Here is an 18,005-nt window from a genome sequence, read left to right on the forward strand (position 1 = left end):
TGCAATCCCTGTCCATGAGCTAATGAAAACAGATGGCAAACATGACGCAGTGCTTATTTATTTATCAGGATAAATATATATATATATATATATATATATATATATATAGCAGCTGGATAGCGTAGTGGTTAGACTACACGCCTTTGGAGCAGAGGATCGCAAGTTCGATTCCTGCCTGGGGCGTCTGTATCCAGTAAGGGTCCTAAGGCTAGACCCCCTATGCTAAGCGAGCCTACCGCAGACATGAGCGAGACAGATAAATATGAAGGCATGCCGGCTCGGACGTCGCCCGGATCAACAAGGTCCGCGTCAGGTGTTGAGGAACCAGGGCACCCTGACGAAAAGTGGGCTACTGGAACAAGAAGGCATCGGTGGGCAAGAGATGAAAACAGGGCGTTGTTGGAATGCTACTACGCAAGTAACCCCGGCGGAAGGGGCTACATGAATAGGATGACGGACCTATGGATTCTTCGATACCCAACATCCACAATGACGGCGAAACAACTAGTAGCTCAGTGTTCCAACATTCGAAAGAAGGGACTGCTCTCACAGCTAGAGATTGACGAGGTACAACACAAATGCTATGGCAAGGAGGAGTCAGGACGCCAGGTCAGGGGGGAGATATCATCACCCCCACCCGAGATTGGGTACATAGCCCCAAGTGCGATAGGAGAAGGATCGTTGAGTGCGAGATCTCTCTCTATTGCTTTTATAATGTATGATGTTTGCTACTTCTGTTCCACAGCATCTGAGACCGTATCAGTGAGAACTGAGGCTCATGAATGTGTGGAATGTAAGCTGACGTCAGTGGCCCTACCGTAGCTCCAGTCACATGGCTAGGTAAACACGAGTAGCCATTTGGCCTGCTGTGCGTGGGTTGCATGAGAAGCTCTAATCAAGAGGATCTAAGATCTAAATTCCAAGTTTTTGCTCTCTGTTGTTGAGTGCGAAGAAAACCCAAATCCTCAGTGTATTTTTACTGGGATTCTTTTCATGTTTAAACAGCAGACTAACAAAGTTTTTTTTTACTACTGTTTTCCTAGCATGTGGCAAGCCTTAATACTATTCCAAGTCCTGAACACACTTGCACACTGTTACAGATATATGCTGTATATGCAATTTCAGACACAACGCAGGTATAGAGATACAATGCATGTTTATTGTAATGTACTGATAAACTAACAGACAACAGTCATGTAAACACATAAATGACCTAAGGCCAGACATGAAGGATGTTCAGATATCATTCATTTAAGCTCAATCATGTGCTTGCACCAGTTGTGCTATATAACAGATACAAGTACATTTACTTCTTTATTTCCAATAATGCTGATTCATTCAGTTGTTTTTCCTCCATCAGACTTTTGGAGGGAACTATTGCACTTTCTACTGATATATCCAACAGTTAGCCGCAAAGAAGACACAGCTGTATCAAATAGCAAGTACCTACCATTACACCAAGCTTAAAACCCTAATAAAGTCTTAGAACTAAAGTTGTTTTTACACTTGCAGTGCACTCCTTAACTTCCCTGAGCTAACAAGTTTACAGCTAGTGAGCAGGCATCATGTGTCCTGGCTCCTGCACACTCTAGTCAGGCTGCACCTCGGACTAAACCACAGAATATCTCCAATAATGAGAGAGCAGATGACACAAAGTATCGTTTGTTGTCTACATGTGATAAAAGACAACTTCAGACTGTTTCCCCAACCTGATTTTCCTCAAATTTAAAGTTTGTAATATGTCATTGCCATGTCTGCTCAACCCTTTAGCAAGAAAAAAGAAAAAGTAAAATCCTTCTTTCACTAATGATTTAATGCATAGCGTCTGAACACCTTTAAAGCATTTGTTCTCTCAAAAAACTCTTAAAAAACAAAACAAACACCTTTGCTCCTGTAAAGACTGGTGTTGGCTCTCTCTGTGGTAGAGTATCACTTCCTGTTTCTGTTACAACATGCAGTGGTGTTTTTGTGTATTTTATCTGCATAGCCAATTTAATTAAAAATGTAAAGATAACGTCTTATTACGAAGTGTAATCTTAACATGCTTTATCCAAAGCACACTCTCTGTTCATTCACCTGCTAATTATATTCACAGTATTCGCTCACTGTGTCTTTAGGGATTCGCTAGCTTAACTTAGCTCGTAGCCAACTAGGGTTGCCAACTTTTTAACTATCAAATCAGGGATACTTTGATGTGCCAGAGCCACAATACACAGCCAGCTGAGCATAGTGTAAATATGCACTTTATGTTCATATTATTAAAAAAAAAAAAACAGTTCTATTTGTTGTTATACATCATCCACCTGGGTCTTACTCAAGAGTTTTTGTTTGAATTCTCAGACTTTTTATCTGATTCAGTGCTCAGCTCGGATAAAATAATTATTATGGGTGCTTTTAACATCCATGCAGATACTAAAAATTACAGCCTCAACATGGCATTCATTCTATTATTAGACTCAGTTGGCTTCATTCAAAATGTAAAAGGACCCACTCAACACTTTAATCGTACTCTAGATCATGTTCTGACATATGGCATAGAAACTGAATATTTAACAGTATTTCCTGAAACCCTCTCTTGTCCGATATTTTCCTAATAACAATTTACAGCCATGGATTACACAGCAGTAGGGAATTGATTTTATCATAGTAGACGTCTTTCTGAAAGTGCTGTAACTAAGTTTAAGGATATAATTCATCCACACAATGCAGAGCAGCTAACTGAACCGCTATCTTGTTAATATTTTTACAACTCTGGATACTGTAGCTCATCTGAAAAAGAAAGCCTCAAATCAGAAGTGCTTGACTCCCTGGTATGGAATTCAGAATAGAATAGAATAGAATTCAACTTTATTGTCATTGAACATGTCACAAGTACAAGGCAACGAAATACAGTTTGCATCCATCCAGAAGTGCTTTAGCCATAATATAGATATATTAAAAAATATATATTAGCAATAATATAGATATATAGATATATTACAGAAATCGGTCTATTGTAGGTATGTATGAGGGTACAAACACACCTTAAAGCAGATAAAGCTGGAGAGGAAGTGCCATCTCACTACTTTAGAAGCTCATCATTTTGTCTGGAAAGCCAGTTTGCTTCTCTATAGAAAAGCCCTCCAAAAAGCTAGAGCACCTTACTCTTCATTACTGATTGAAGGATATATGAAAAACCCTAGGTTTCTCTTCAGCACTGTAACCATGCTGACAAAAAGCCAGAGCTCTGTTAAGCCAAACACTGCTTTAACATTAACTATTAATTTCTTTCTAAGTCTTTGTCAAAGGAGCTTGCAAAGAAAAGCGTCTGGACTTCTTAAAGAAGTCCAGACGCTTTTCTTTGCAAGCTCCTTTGACTACGATGACCTGGATGACTGAGAACCTTCACAGACATATTTCTAAGTCTTTCTAAGTTTCTTCTTCTTAGTTGAAAACCCTTTGCTGGCAATGACACCCTGAAGTCTTGAACTCATGGACATCACCAGATGCTGGGTTTTCCCTTTTTTAATGCTCTGCCAGGTCTTTACTGCAGCAGCTTTCAGTTGCTGTTTGTTTGTGGGCCTTTCTTTCCAAAATGTAGTCTTCAACAAGTGAAATGCATGCTCATTTGGGTTAATATCAGGTGACTGACTTGGCCTTTCAAGCATATTCCACTTCTCTTGAGTTTGTTTGGCTGTATGTTTTATGTCCATCTGTATTATGAAACACCACCCAATCAATTTGACTGCATTTAGTTGGATTTGAGCAGACAGTATGTCTATGAAAATCTCCAAAAGTTGATTCTGTTCATCTGGACGAGAAATGTTTTCAGTGGGAGAAATGTTTCGTCACTCATCCAAGTGACTTCTTCAGTCTCAGCTGACTGCAGGTTTCCCCAACCTCAACAGTACATTTGCATAATGACTGAAACCAGCACCACTGAAGGAACAATGGGCTGGGAGGTCAGTTCCTTCATCATAATTATGCAAATCCTCATGGCCATTGATCAACAAAGGCCACTGATCAATGGCCATGAGTACCATTCACAGAGAGTTGGGGAATGGATGTCTATGAAAACCTCAGAATTCATCCAGCTGCTTCTGTCAATCAAAAAATGCTAGTGTTTCAGTGCCACCGGCAACCATGCACGCCCAAGCCATCACACTGCCTCTGCCGTGTTTTACAGATGATCTGGTATGCTGTGGATCATGAACTGTTCCAAGACTTCTCCATACTTTCGGGAATGTTTTTCCCTCTGGTGGCTTTTTTAAACATTTTTTTTTCAAATATTTTTTCTTTTAGCAATGTCCAATCTAGCTTTTCTCTTCTTCAGGCTTATGAGTGGCTTGCCCTTTGCAGTAAACCCTCTGTCTTTACTTTCATGCAGTCATCTCTTTATGGTAGACTTCAATACGCCTACCTTCTGGAGAGTGTTGTTCACTTTGTTGGCTATTTTGAAGTGGTTTCTCATCACCATGAAAATAATTCTGGGATCGTCCACCACTGTTGTCTTCTGTGGACATCCAGATCTTTTTGCGTTGCTGAATTCACCAATGCTTTCTTTCTTTCTTTCTTTCTTTCTTTCTTTCTTTCTCAGGATGTACCTGAGACCTCAGTACAGTGTTTGATACTGTAGACCATAATATTTTTATCACAGTGATTAGAGCATGCTGTAGATATTAAAGGTACAGTGCAGTGGTTTCAATCATATCTATCTAATAGACACCAATTTGTTCATGTAAATTGAGCATCTTCTTCACACTTAATTATGGAGTTCCACAGGGTTCAGTGCTAGGACCAATCCTGTTCACATTATACATGCTTCCCTTAGGCAATATCATTAGAAGGCATAGCATACATTTTCTCTGCTATGCAGATGACACCCAAATTTATCTGTCCACAAAGCCAGATAACACACACCAATTAGTTAAACTACAGAAATGTCTTGAAGACATAAAGACCTTGATGGTCTCAAGCTTTCGCCTTCTAAATTCAGGTAAACCCGAGGTTACAGAAATGTGGTTTCTAGCCAGATTCTTACGCTGCGTGGGAGCCAAGTTAATATAGTTCATATATTTTAGTATTTATATTTCGCTGTTGTTAAACTTGTTTGTGCAATTAATAATTTAAGAAGTAAATGCATGTTTATGGTGGAACTAAAATTATTTTATTGCTGTGTTGGCTTGGTTACGTAGTACCGTGAATACATGTGTCTTAAAGGCTTGTGTTTATAGTTAAATCTGGACGTCATGGATGTATGCAAATGAGCGCATGCGGTGCGGGAGGGGGGAGAGAGAGAAAAAAAGTTAATACGCGGGAGCTGGGGAGAACAGAGCCACACGGTTTTCCTTCCGTACTAGGTTTTTTTTGTTGAGGATAAGTTAAACCTGACGGCTCCTGTAAGATGACCAGCAAACTGTGGAATACATTTTTTGTTACATCTTTTCATGTCGGAGTCCCGTGGAGTTCTTTTTCCTCTTCAAACTAACGTACATGAGTGAAGCACGGGAAAACTGGTCTCATCGCTATACACTCTGGATGACATTGCCCTGGACTTCTGGGAACACTGAGGAATCTTAGAGTCGTTTTTGAATTTAGCAGAATTGAATTTAAAATCCTGTTCCTCACATACAAGGTCTTGAATAATCATGCCTCATCTTAACTTAATGACCTAGTACTGTATCACCCCAATTGAACTCGCAGAGTATTTAAAAGTAGAATGGAACGCAGTTTCTTCTGCTTTCAATCCCCTCTTCCAGTTCAGATTTAGGAGACAGACACCATCTACCTTGAAGATTAGGCTTAAAACTTTCATTTTTGATAAAGCATATAGTTAGGGCTAAATCAGATGACCCCCGAATCCTCCCTTAGTTACGCTGCAATAGGCCTGGGTTGCTATGGGGATTCCTCTATACATGGAGTGTTTCTTCTTCAGTCACCTTTTTCACTCTCTGTGTGTTTATAAACCTCTCTGCATTTAATTATTAATATTTTTGTTATTTAATCTCTGGCTCTCTTCCACAGCAAGTCTTTTGTCCTGTCTTCATCGACTCACCCCCAACCAGTCGCAGCAGATGGCTGCATCTCCCTAAGCCTGGTTTTGCTGCATGTTTCTTCCTGTTAAAAAGGAGTTTTTCCTTCCCACTGTTGCCAATGTGCTTCCTTATTGGGGGTCCTATGATTGTTGTTTTTTTTTTCTATGTTTTCTTTCTATTATTGTAGGGTCTTTAGCTTACAATATAAAGCACCTTGAGAAAACTGTCATTGTTATTTGGCACTATATAAATAAAACTCAAGTGAATTGAATTGAATAATCACTCTGGGTGGTCAAGTCATAGAACTACTGTCACTTTTCACCTGAGCTCTATTATCACCATGCTTTATGTGGTAGCTTTGCCAAAGGCAAAACTGCTACACAGCAGAGTGACAGCATATCATTACTTCATTATGTGTCTTTTTTTAACACATCATATATCACATTGGCAAACAAGACAGGGAGCTTTAAGGTAGTATGTATTGTTTATTGCTTGCTAAGCCTCAGTGAGCTCCACTGAGGGTGTGATTGAAGAAGATGGCTTTCTGTCACTCAAAGAGCCTGCAGCTTATTTCCCCAGAGGACAGCCGGCATCTCCCCTGACTTATGCCACTGTTTGCTTTCCACTAAGCCAGGTTTCCAGGATAGGCATTAGCATGATGGGTCATTCTTAATGGCCGCATGTTTTGTCTTGTTAAGGAAAAAAAAAGGCTCAGCAGAGACCTGTACCCTCATTGTCTCCTCTGGATCTTTAGTTCACGCTATACATGGAACTAGAGCCCAGTACCCCATGGGAATTTCATTGACAAAGCAACTATTTTACAAGCTAATTGTGAAAAACCTGCCAGTGGGGTTGACGTGAGCCTTTTCTACCTGAGCGGGCTACCTGCAAAAAAGAGGAAGCAAAGATTTATTTCCCCATGCAGACATACACACTGTTTATCTGAGCCTGGCATTTAAACACTTTCATGCACACACACATGTTTAGTTAGTACATGGGGGCTGTCCCGACTGCACGTTTATGTTTGAACACTGGTGATTTATAAAGGATGTAGGGATGTGATTTAAAGGCATTTAAAGGATTTAAAATGCTTCAGCGGACAATTGCTGTCTGTTTGTTTACTGAAGTCCTGTGGGAATCTTGATGGGACTGGAAATTAGGGATGGGTATCGTTTAGGTTTTATCCGATACCAGTACCAAACCGGTACTTTTGAAACGGCGCTGGTGCTTAAACGGTGCTGGAACCGGTGCTTAAAGAATGGAGAACACAAAATTGGTCCAAAAACCTCTCATGTTCAGCTGTTTTTTTGTAAAAAGATAACAATGTTAGCCTTTTCTGCAGCTATAGGGCATATATGGTATCACTCTTGGCTGGAAGCAGTGCTTAATCAATGGAAAAAACACAAACTTTTTCCTAAACCTCTCATGTTTAACTGTTTTCCACTCTTTCTTTGGTCATTTTAGCCTTTTTGGCCAGGGTGAAGGGAGTATCTGCCATCAAACAAGAAGACAGCCGCATGTAGCTACGACAGTGTTTGCTAGTTCACCTTACATGCATTAATTTAATAACGTGGTTAGCCTACTCAACGTAAATTACACACGGACAACATTAAGGTACTCACGCAGAGAAGAACGGCTGTTGCTGCCATCATCATCCTTCATCATTTCTGCTACACTGGCAGGGCTAGGGGCCAGGACTCTCCTCTTCGGGTTTTTGGGGGATGTTGCTAACTCCGGGTCCGATAACAGGCAACCCACCCGCAGTAGATGTGCCCGGTGTGAGGTCTCGCAGCAAGCTATCAAATACGGCGCATTTCTCGGTTTTTAACAAAATGCTATACGTCGCCAGGTGTTTCATCGGATTTGAGGTGTTACCTCCTTTGACAGTATCACCTTAAAGCACTTGTTGCAGGCTGCTGAGTTTGCATCTTTTGCTGTGAAGTACAGCCAGACTTTTGACCCCTTCGCCTTGGGCATTTTTAACCTGTAGCTCTGCTCTAAAAGAACGTACGTACAGGTACCTGGGCCCGCCTACTGCGCTTGCAAAGGTAAAATGATTGGCTAGAATCCAAAGTGTATGACATCTCAGGAAAAAAAAGCACCGAAATAAAGCACCGAAATGTGCGCTGCTTTTCGGTCTGGTTACTACCGTTTATGCCATAATGGCACCGGATACCGGTACCCATCCCTACTGGAAATGCTGAAACTGTTTCTGTGCCTGTGAAAGTGTCTATGTGTGTGTGTGTGTGTGTGTGTGTGTGTGTGTGTGTGTGTGTGTGTGTGTGTGTGTGTGTGTGTGTGTGTGTGTGTGTGTTTGTCTGTGTGTTTCAGTGGTCCCCTCTCTGATGAGTAAAGACAGAACACAGAATACAGGCCTTGCTGAGTCAGACCTGTGAATAAAAGATGAAATAATGTATGCTCTGGAGGCACAATGCAGGCATGCATGCAAAAAAATCCCTTAGTGTTTTCATAACATGCATTTCCCCAATCTGAAATTATCTTGCAGCAAAGCTTAATTTGTATTCTCGAGCCAGATAAGAGTCATTTCAAAGAGTACAGTTCCACGCATCGCTATTTAGCCAAAAATAACCCTGTTAAGAAATTCTGTGGGGTTTTCTTTGGTTTTCATGTAAAGGTCAGGTCGGAATAGGTTTGTTATTCATCTGTTCATTAACTTTGAAAATCCTGCTTGACATACTTTGCGTCTTCCAAAAGAAATATTGCCTCTTGTCCCAGTCAGACTTATGGCTTCATAAAAAGGTTTTACAGTGGAACACTGTAACACCCACTCCTGCTGTTGTCTGAGACCATTTTTCATGGCTTAAAAAACACCACTGAGCAACAAAATAGAGCAAGCTGGATTAACTCTTCTCATTTGCTGACATTCTTTGTCATCTGGCCTTTCATACACAAATGTGTAATTCACATATGCTTCATTATATATGCAAATTATTTTGCAAAACAAAGTAGAAATGTACAGTTTCTATTCTCTAATGAAAGTTCAGATCATGTAAGAAGCATGTAAGAGAGAATATCTTTCTGGTTAGCTGTTCAATACGCAGGTGTAGTCACCTTTGGGGAAAATACCCCACAGCCATGGCTTTATTTATCTGTATGGTAAATGAAAGTATTTAAATGAATTTTAATGTCGTAACTGATTTTGTTTGACATAAGCCTTCAAAACAAGTGTGCTGTTTCCTGAGCACAGCTACCGTTGTTGACGTACTGTACACTGTTCAAATCAGTTGGGAATTAAACCGCACAAAGCCCACTGGCACCTTGCAAACCGAACAGAGTAAAGGCTTGTAAAACAAACAAACAAGTGGGGCTGCGCTCCCTTCTCAGCTCTCCAGGACCCAGCAGCAATCCTGACTGTACTATTATACACTAATGGCTTTGGCATGCTGTTTTTGGTATAGGCTGCCAGGTCTGCCCAGCCAGATCCCCTCTTTTTCACCCCGTTGCCTGTGTGGAGCTGGGAGCTCATAAGCAAGGAAAAACAGTGTAATGTTAGCAAAAATAAATAAATAGGTGTCAATTTTACTCATGAAACACGTCTGTAAAGTCGGTATCAATAATGTAGGCCTTCACGAACAGATTTTCACTGTCTGTCTGACATATTTCATATCATTGTCTTTGAAACCTTTTAGCTCAGAATATAGGGTACCCGCACTGAGGTTTTCTCTGGGTCATGGCATCCTTGTCATGTGTGCTTTCACCCTCAGAGACTGACAGATCTATCTCTGGCAAAGATTCATACAGTGGGTTTCTTCTAGGATCAGCCAAAGTCTCTCCCAGGAAACATAAAGAGGATAAATCCCATTAGCCGCACGTTTGAAATTATAAGCGTCTGAGTAAGAACATGTCACAGGCAAGAGAGGGGAGAGGGAAAAGCCAGTGTGCACATGCAGGACTAATGTGAGAAATATGTCACGGGATCACGCTTGAGCTTGTAAGCTTTTTTAAAAAAATTTTTTTGGTGATTTTCTTCATTAATTGAGTGCTTTGCAGGAAAATGAATGTGTGCAAGAGAGTGTGTGCACACATTTAGATGTACATGTGCTAATAAAGTATGTTCCTCATTCCCCGCACACAGCCCCCTCCCCTGCCCTTGGCAGCCCACCTCAATAGTTCCCTTCCCTCTAGCGATGACGCAAATGACCCACGATGACTGACCCCCACGGTAAAACCTGTAAATCATTAGCCAGCATGAATAGGAATGACTCTCCATGCACTCAACTCAGCCTTCAGGCAGAGAAGGATTTATAAGAGTCCTCCCCAACTGCTACACTTGGGACGGATGTGGCAGAGGAGAAGGTGGGGTGAGGTTTTTGCAGTCACCTGGACAAGGAGCCACACAGTTTGGATCGCAATTTTTTTGTGCGTCTGCCTAAACAGGCTGTAGTTTCGCATTAAACTTTAGCATACACATACCGTTCAAACTATCACCCTTTAATTTTGGTTTTTATCCTTTTGAAAGTAGCTTGTGTCAAGACACATTCATTAAAGTTTACAAAGACATGTTTAAGTCATATGATAGCTTGCTTAAAGAAAAAGACAGTAGAGATTACAATATAGGGTAAAAAGAAAACCTTAATGATCACACTTGTGCACCATTATGATTACTTTTATCATTAACATGGGTCCAATTCTCCGAGCTAAATGGGCTTTATCTGTCTAGATTTCAGGGCGAGGAAATTATAACAAGCCCCTGGTAGACCAAGCAGATCGATCATGTGTCCAGAGTGTAGCTGGTAGATAACTAAGATATTAAAGTTTATCCTGAGAAAACCCCTATATGATTTGGTCTAAATTCTGTGTTATATTCCAAATGCTACCATTATTAAATCCTGATATTATTGCATATTTGTTATCACAATATACTTATTTTCTAAAATGTCTCTAAAACTCATAAAACAAACAAACAAAACTTTTCAAAGGGCGTCCCAGGAGAAACCGTGCTCGTGACACTAATCATGAGAATACCTCCACCTGCAGGTGTAAAACAAGACTACACCTCGTTGTCAAAGGTAGGGCGAGCAAAGTAGAGTTTTACTGTGGTTCTAACACCCATGAAAGGGAGAATAAAGTTCTTTGATTGTTGCCTTGATGGTGTCCTTAGGGCTAAGCCGCTATAATTTCTGAAGCTTTCACATAGAAAGACTTAGTAGAATCTGACCTACTTTCTTTATGTCAGCTAGAGTGAAAGCGAGTGCAGGGATGTCTGAGTCAAACACTACAGACATCAGAATATCTTTGACACAGTGCACAGATAAAAGAACAAAGGAAAATAAAGAAAGGAAATGCTCAGAGACCTTGAGGCGGTGGGTGTGTGCTCATGTATGAACGAGTGCGCGTGCGTGTGTAACGGACATATGTGTGAATTCATGACTTTGCAGACCTAACTGTAAGTGAGAGTTTAATTGGACACAGAGGTGCTTCATTAAACCTTTGGGTCAAGCTCACTGGAAATCCTGCAGACTGATCTTTTGGCCTCACAACAGCACCTTAATTAACCCGACCATACTGAAAGACCTGGACACAGCTCTTTTTCTCCCTCCCTCTTCTCTAACGGGGTGATCGGCTGGGACTGACTTCTCATCCCAGCTTCTAACAGCCCTATATATTTATATATGTATATGTATGTATATATTATTATATGATATATATAAAATATATAATTTATACATATTATATATATATATATATATATACAAATACTATTATATATACTATATATATATATATATATATAATCATATTAATATCACACATCATCACACTATATACATATACAGGATATTACGTAATACACTATTATATAAATATGCAGAACATAATGAAAAAAAGGAAGGAAATAACCCATATCGTTGTTCAAAATAATTCATCTTGTTTAACTTGATAACAGTGGGAAGTGTTTACTGTGAGGCTTCTGGTTAGTCACAGTAAAAGTGGTGCTATAGGTGCTGCTGCTGCAGCTCCCACCACTTCACAGCCACAGAGATGTGGTTCTCAGCTGGATATTGGCGGGAGCAAGTGAAACAACAAGCATATTCCAGTAGTTTGTTTGTGCTTTGACACCATGGTGTTTGCCCAGCACCTCAGAGGCACGGCAGCGTGCCATGGTGGTAGAAAGGGCATTTTCTGTATACTGGAATCCACACAGCTGCCCTCTTAACACTCTATGCTTGAGGACGGTTGGGAGTTTACTTGGCTGGTACTGTTTGAGCCATGAGATCACAGCTTGGTTGGGATATTGTGCCTGGCTGATCCCCATTACAGTGTAAGAGCATCCTTATTCATTCTTGTAATGCGTTATGATGCAAATCCTGCTGCGCTGCATTTTACAGTCAAATGTGATCAGTTATTTACGCGAGATAATTAGAAATAAAACTAAAATAGCTGAGACGCGAGCATACAAATTGGTTAGTGTGGTTTTATTTATCAGTGCTGTGTACTTTAAATAGCACTCACACCATTTCTCTCTCTGGCTGCAGATTTTACTTTTGTGTTCATGCCATGCTGCTCTGCACCATGCAGACCGATGTCCTTAAAGAGCTTCTTTACGCTTTATTTCCACCTATTGTTGGCGTGCTTCACTGTGATTGGTGCACTTCCTTCAGAGCAATGAGACCAGAGATGTGACTGGCTAAGAGTCACTTTACTGACCACCTCACCCTTTTGGTTTAAATTCACCTTCAGCCAGTCCTTTGAACTTTATGTGCAGCTGCAAATAAAGGAACCAAAATAGCAGGTCCTGTGGGTCAGGCAGATAGACAGTGTCAGCTTTTTGTCACAACTGAAAATATTGCCTTCCCACTCCAATTGGCAAGTAGTATAAATGCAAGAAGGACTGAATGTATAGTGTAATGTGGTTACTTGTTCCTGTTACTTATTTCCAGCTTATTTTACGGAAGGAGCCTCAGTCTGGCTGCATCTTATAAAGTGAAGTAATCTGCTATTACTATTACTGAGGAGTACCACTCATTCAGATTATAACAAGAGTCTCATAAAAATGCCTCGGAGCTTATTGAGTGCGTCATGTTATTCAGGTAACTACAGCAGAAAGACGGAAAGAGACGACTCTACTTTCAAATCACCACCATTAGACCTGGCTTATTCTGACTTATGGCCCGGAATAATGAATCAGAGGGTGAAACAAAGGGCACAACTTCTACAAAGTTGTTATTTTTCCCAGTAGGTGTACTGGAGCTTTAGAACAAAAACAAGTCCATTTGAAAGTTTTACTGCTTCAGCTGTGTTATGCTGTCTGGACAGTGTCCACGAAAACCAGGAGATATCTAAGAAATCATTCATGTGTGGTTTTACCTCTTCAGAAATGATACTGGCAGTGACCTTTCATGTGTTTTAAGTATTATCTTTGACCACTCTCCTCGATCCCTTCGAAGCAAAGCAAACATAAAGCAAAACCAAGACTTACTTTCTTTCTTCTAGTTGCTGTAGATTGTATACACTGATGTTTAATCATCTAGTTCTTTTTCTTATAGACTCACATTGTTGCTTTTTGCCTCTTTAAAACAGATGATGTGTGTGCATTTGTTTGCTTATTGTTTATTCTAGCACTGGCAGCTTGTATTTAAAAGCATAAGTGATTTTCCATCTGTGGTTAAACGCACACACACATACTGGCATCCAACTGCACCCACCGTTTGAGAAGAGCAGCTACTGTACATGCACATGTATTAACATTTTTTTTTTGAGTACTCTCAGAAAAAATAAACTTCTGTGGCCGGGGAAGTCACTCTGCGCAAGAGGCTATCGGCACGACTCAAATGTTGTGCTCAGCTTAGGTATTGTGTGTGGGGTTTTTTTTTTGGCACATCAAAGGCAGCGTGTAGACTTCTGTATAGTCTATGTCCGTCTCTCAGAGCAAGGAGATGAAAGGTTGGGTTATATAAGATCGTCAAACAGAAAGGCTGTTTACTCGTGTGCGCCTGGAGAGACTCACTGATACTAGGACTTTCTAATGGAGTTGGACTCTAGCGCAACTGTAGAGTAGCCTACTGCCAGCTCCATACTGTAAGAAAAGCTGTCATTAGAGCTGTAAAGAATAAGACAAATAGCACTGACTGGGTAATACTATTGTCTACAGTGATTTACATCCACTGCATGAACATACGCCTTTTACACGTTTGATTGTTGACTTCCTTTTGTACTCTATCGAGTATAGCTCTGTTAGTGCATGAGACAGTATGTTCAAGCTCGAAGGAGTTTAAAGCAACTCACAGATGTTATCGTGCATACAGTCATTGCCAAAGCACAAGAGTATGTTTTGGGTAAACCCTTCATATTGTGTTTTATTCAACATCCTAACTGTAAAACTGTGGCACGTCAGCTGCACCTAAAGAGCGATTTACATTATATAGCAGTGACCTTGTTTGCTCTCTGTCGCGGTCACCACATTTTGTGCTGCAGTACCCATTGTTGTGAAAACCTTGACTAAAAGGATGAGCGATACAATAACTGTCCCACAAACTTAACAGCAGATTGCACTTTACATTTTGCCACAAAATATGTCGAAGCTGTTGCTTATTAAAGCAATTTAAAGCTGCTGTGACTCCTAAATTCAAGACTTTAAAAACTGTTTCCCCTCACTGCTAAACAACCTACTACTTCTGACTATGAGCGATGGATCCTGTGCGACTTTCTCCCAAATTTGGAGCTGCTTCTGTTTTCTCACATGAGAAGTTTCTGTCTTTGCTTCTTCTTCTTTTTTCACAATTTAGAAGTAGGTAGAGCTCAGATGGAAAAAAGGATTTGCTGGATTTTAGCAATACTTGACTTCAAGTGTGGTGACAGCTGGAGGGTTGTTTGCTTATTTTGGCCACTGTCAATCACGTGTGATTAAACGGTGCCCACGCAGTGCAGATGAAGTGTGAAACTGTTCATAGATAATACCCAGAAGCTTTATTACCAAAACTTTATTTTTGATTGCTGCTTATTGAGTATTAATTATTTAACGTTAAAGACACATACTTTAGATTTGAAGTACCCAGTAACAAAAACAATAACCTGCTTAATTTTCTTCAGTGATTTTGTACACCTGGCCGTAAACCGAGGCATTTTTTTCCCAATTGTAAAAAATGACACTTAAAATTAACAAATTTTTTTGAATAAAAATTTAAATGCTGTGAATAAAAAAGCACATTTTCTGTTGGCCTCCAAAGTGTAGTGGGGGTAAAATCCCAGTTTATTAAGAAGGTACAATCCCAGTTCATTAATGGGTACAAGAAGGCAAAAAAATATATAATACTAAATTACCCTAATTGGGCAGCAGTAACAATAACTCTAAAATTGCATTTGTTTAAAACAAAGCAGCACTGTGGGGGGAAAAAAGCTAAACAACAGCGCTGCCCACACAAGCCCACACAAGCCCACACAAGCCCACAGCACCGGCAAATGAAAACCCACTGTTTTCCTAATGTTTTTACTCACAGCATGACACAACTCAATGACCTACACTGACACAGTAAATTACACCTGAATTATCAAATTGGCTCTTATGCTGGAGCCTCTTGCCTCAGTGTGTGCAGCAGCAATTTGTCAAAGCAGCCTGCTGGGGTTCTCAGGACTTCTCACTTATGGGGCAGAAAGCCCTAACAGAGCCAGTTGGGCAGAGGGGTGGCTAACGTTGACTTGGCTCTGCAGTGTGCCCACCAACCATCAGTGACAGTCGCTGCACTCCTGCATTTAGTTACTCCCAAGAAGGTGGAAAACGGGTTTACAAGGCCTGTGGGAGGACACAGTGGCTGGTAATTAAACAGCGTAAAAATCCTCAGCCTTCAACAGCCCCTTAGGCGGTGAATAAGAGCTAAAGTAAACCAAACCTGACTGTGAAATTGCATTAGACGTCTGTGCTTAATGGAAAGTGAAAAAAATAGACAAAACCCATTTTTGCTTTTATGAGCGTTTCCATTTCCCCCACACTTCTTCCACTTCTTTGCTTCTTTTTCCTTTCTATTCTGCTTGAGCAGAGTTTATCTGCATTATGGTGGCGCTGCTGCTGTTGCAGGAAGCGAACAGAAACAGGATGTGCAGGACTGTGGTTTGAACATGTTTCTGTTTTTGTTTCCCACAGATGCTCCCCCGTTCGGATTGGGACCACAAGAGAGGCTCCCGAGGATCACAGGTTAGCAGTGTCCACAAGAAAAAGAAAAAGAGAGACAGAGAGAAGAGAGAACAGGATCTACATCCCCGATCTCTAGCATTCGCCTACATGCACCTTATAAATGACGCAAACACCATAAACCCTACCGCTAACTGGCCTGTTCACACCCACTTATTTTAGTAGTGCTTAAACAGCATTTCTCTTCCCACCAGTGTCCTTGTTGCACTGTTAGTTTAAAGGACGCGTGCATGTGAGTTGGCTCTGAGGAGCTGCGAAAGGGGACGCAGCTTGTAGAGGGCAGGCACAGCCTCATCCTCGACATTACTGTACCATCTCCATCTTTGTGTGCGCATGTGTATGTTTAAATTTATGTATTGAGTTGCTACAGTGCCACAGGGCAGGATTCTGGAGGACACGGATAACAAACAATGCCCTTGGCACTGGCGTGGCCGTATACACTATGCGTGTGTCCTGTACTGCATGGTCTCCTATCAGGAGGATATCCTTTGGAAATAAATAGACGCTGTGTCTTTGCTGACGATGTATGCTTGAGTAGCAACAGATGTTGCAAAAGTTGTAGTTCAGGGTAAGGCAGAGTGGGGGGATAGTGTCAAAAACTGTACAGAGCAGGATTAGACTTGAAAATTACAGCATATAATTTAACAAGAGATACAGCTAATGCAGTTTTGCTAAAATCAGCCTTACAGTAAAATCCCGCTCCCCTCACGGAGAAGAAATTTTCAATCGCATGCTACCCTCTTAAAATATTGTCCGAGGCAAGCGAGCACATATTTTTTGATTGATGCATTCCCTTAGCTGCCATTTAGATTCAGTGGTCAGTTCTGTCTTTTTTATTTGGACTAGTGCAGTGCATTCGTCAGTGGAATCCTGTAATAGTCCAAGGACTGACAAGACATGTAAGAAGTCGGGGCTTATGTTGGCATCTCTCTCCATCTTGTGGCTATTTTCCCTTGGCTCCGCTGTCTTGGACCACGTTGTCGGTCAGAGAGGCCGGTTGCACTTCACTATAGCACCTCATAGCGTGTGTAAATCACACAGAGAGAACCGGAGCGCTTGATTGATCTCCACTGCGTCGCATTCGCCAACATGCACACATTAGCAGGCTCATTTTCCAAACCACATCTTCTTCTTCTTCTTTTTTTTTCTTTTCCCCCGCGCAAAGCTTGCGGTGGATGTTTTAGCTTAGGAATTGACAGTGAAGTTATGTATGGAAAAGAGCTTTTTAAATATTTGTATTCAACTTGGAGATACATCGGTTTTGGAATATTACCCGAGGAGATTATCGGAGAAAAGAGTACTTGTAGGCCCAGATTTTGTGGATGTTATTCTAAATTACAGCAAGGCTGGAAGAGTGGTCTGTGAGGCAGAGGAGCTATGACATCGCAGTCATGTAGAAGAATTTTCAGAAATTGCTGTGAGCGCTTCAAACACCGATCAACATTTCTGAAACTGCAAGTTTGGAAGTTGGAAAATTTCTCTGACGTCTTTCTGGTTGGTCCCATAATAAGAATCTAGTAGATTATTTTCTCATTACGCGGTGTCCTGTGGCAAGAGTGAATTTAAGGGTGATATAGAATGAAAACACTGAACTACTTGTGCTTTTGACTATCCAATGCCTGAAAAAAATAAATAAAAAATGGAATAATATAGATGAATTGCCACTTTTAAGACTTAGTTTTTTCAAATTACTTTTAATTTTAGTATATCTGCTCATATTCTCTAAACACATGAGTGTGTGCACTGATGTGCTCATGAGGAATACATTAACCTCTGGGTTTACACACACACACACACACACACACACACACACATCAACATTCTGCGGAAAAACAGACGTTATG

The 18,005-nt window shown here is 40.8% G+C and overlaps 1 protein-coding gene across 2 annotated transcripts in view; it reads left to right on the top strand.

Annotated features, from left to right (window-relative positions):
* The window catches only part of LOC102311078 (cGMP-inhibited 3',5'-cyclic phosphodiesterase A), a 79,605-nt gene that overhangs the window by 34,821 nt on the left and 26,779 nt on the right, over window positions 1-18,005 (top strand). For both annotated transcript variants that reach the window (XM_005929096.2, XM_005929097.2), the window contains exon 2: window positions 16,114-16,164. In XM_005929096.2, coding sequence (XP_005929158.1) covers window positions 16,114-16,164 — 51 coding nt within the window. The remainder of the gene's footprint in view (window positions 1-16,113; window positions 16,165-18,005) is intronic.

This window comes from Haplochromis burtoni, unplaced genomic scaffold, assembly GCF_018398535.1.
Source record: "Haplochromis burtoni strain Fernald_Lab_line unplaced genomic scaffold, NCSU_Asbu1 Contig_77, whole genome shotgun sequence".
Classification (NCBI taxonomy): Eukaryota; Metazoa; Chordata; class Actinopteri; order Cichliformes; family Cichlidae; genus Haplochromis; species Haplochromis burtoni.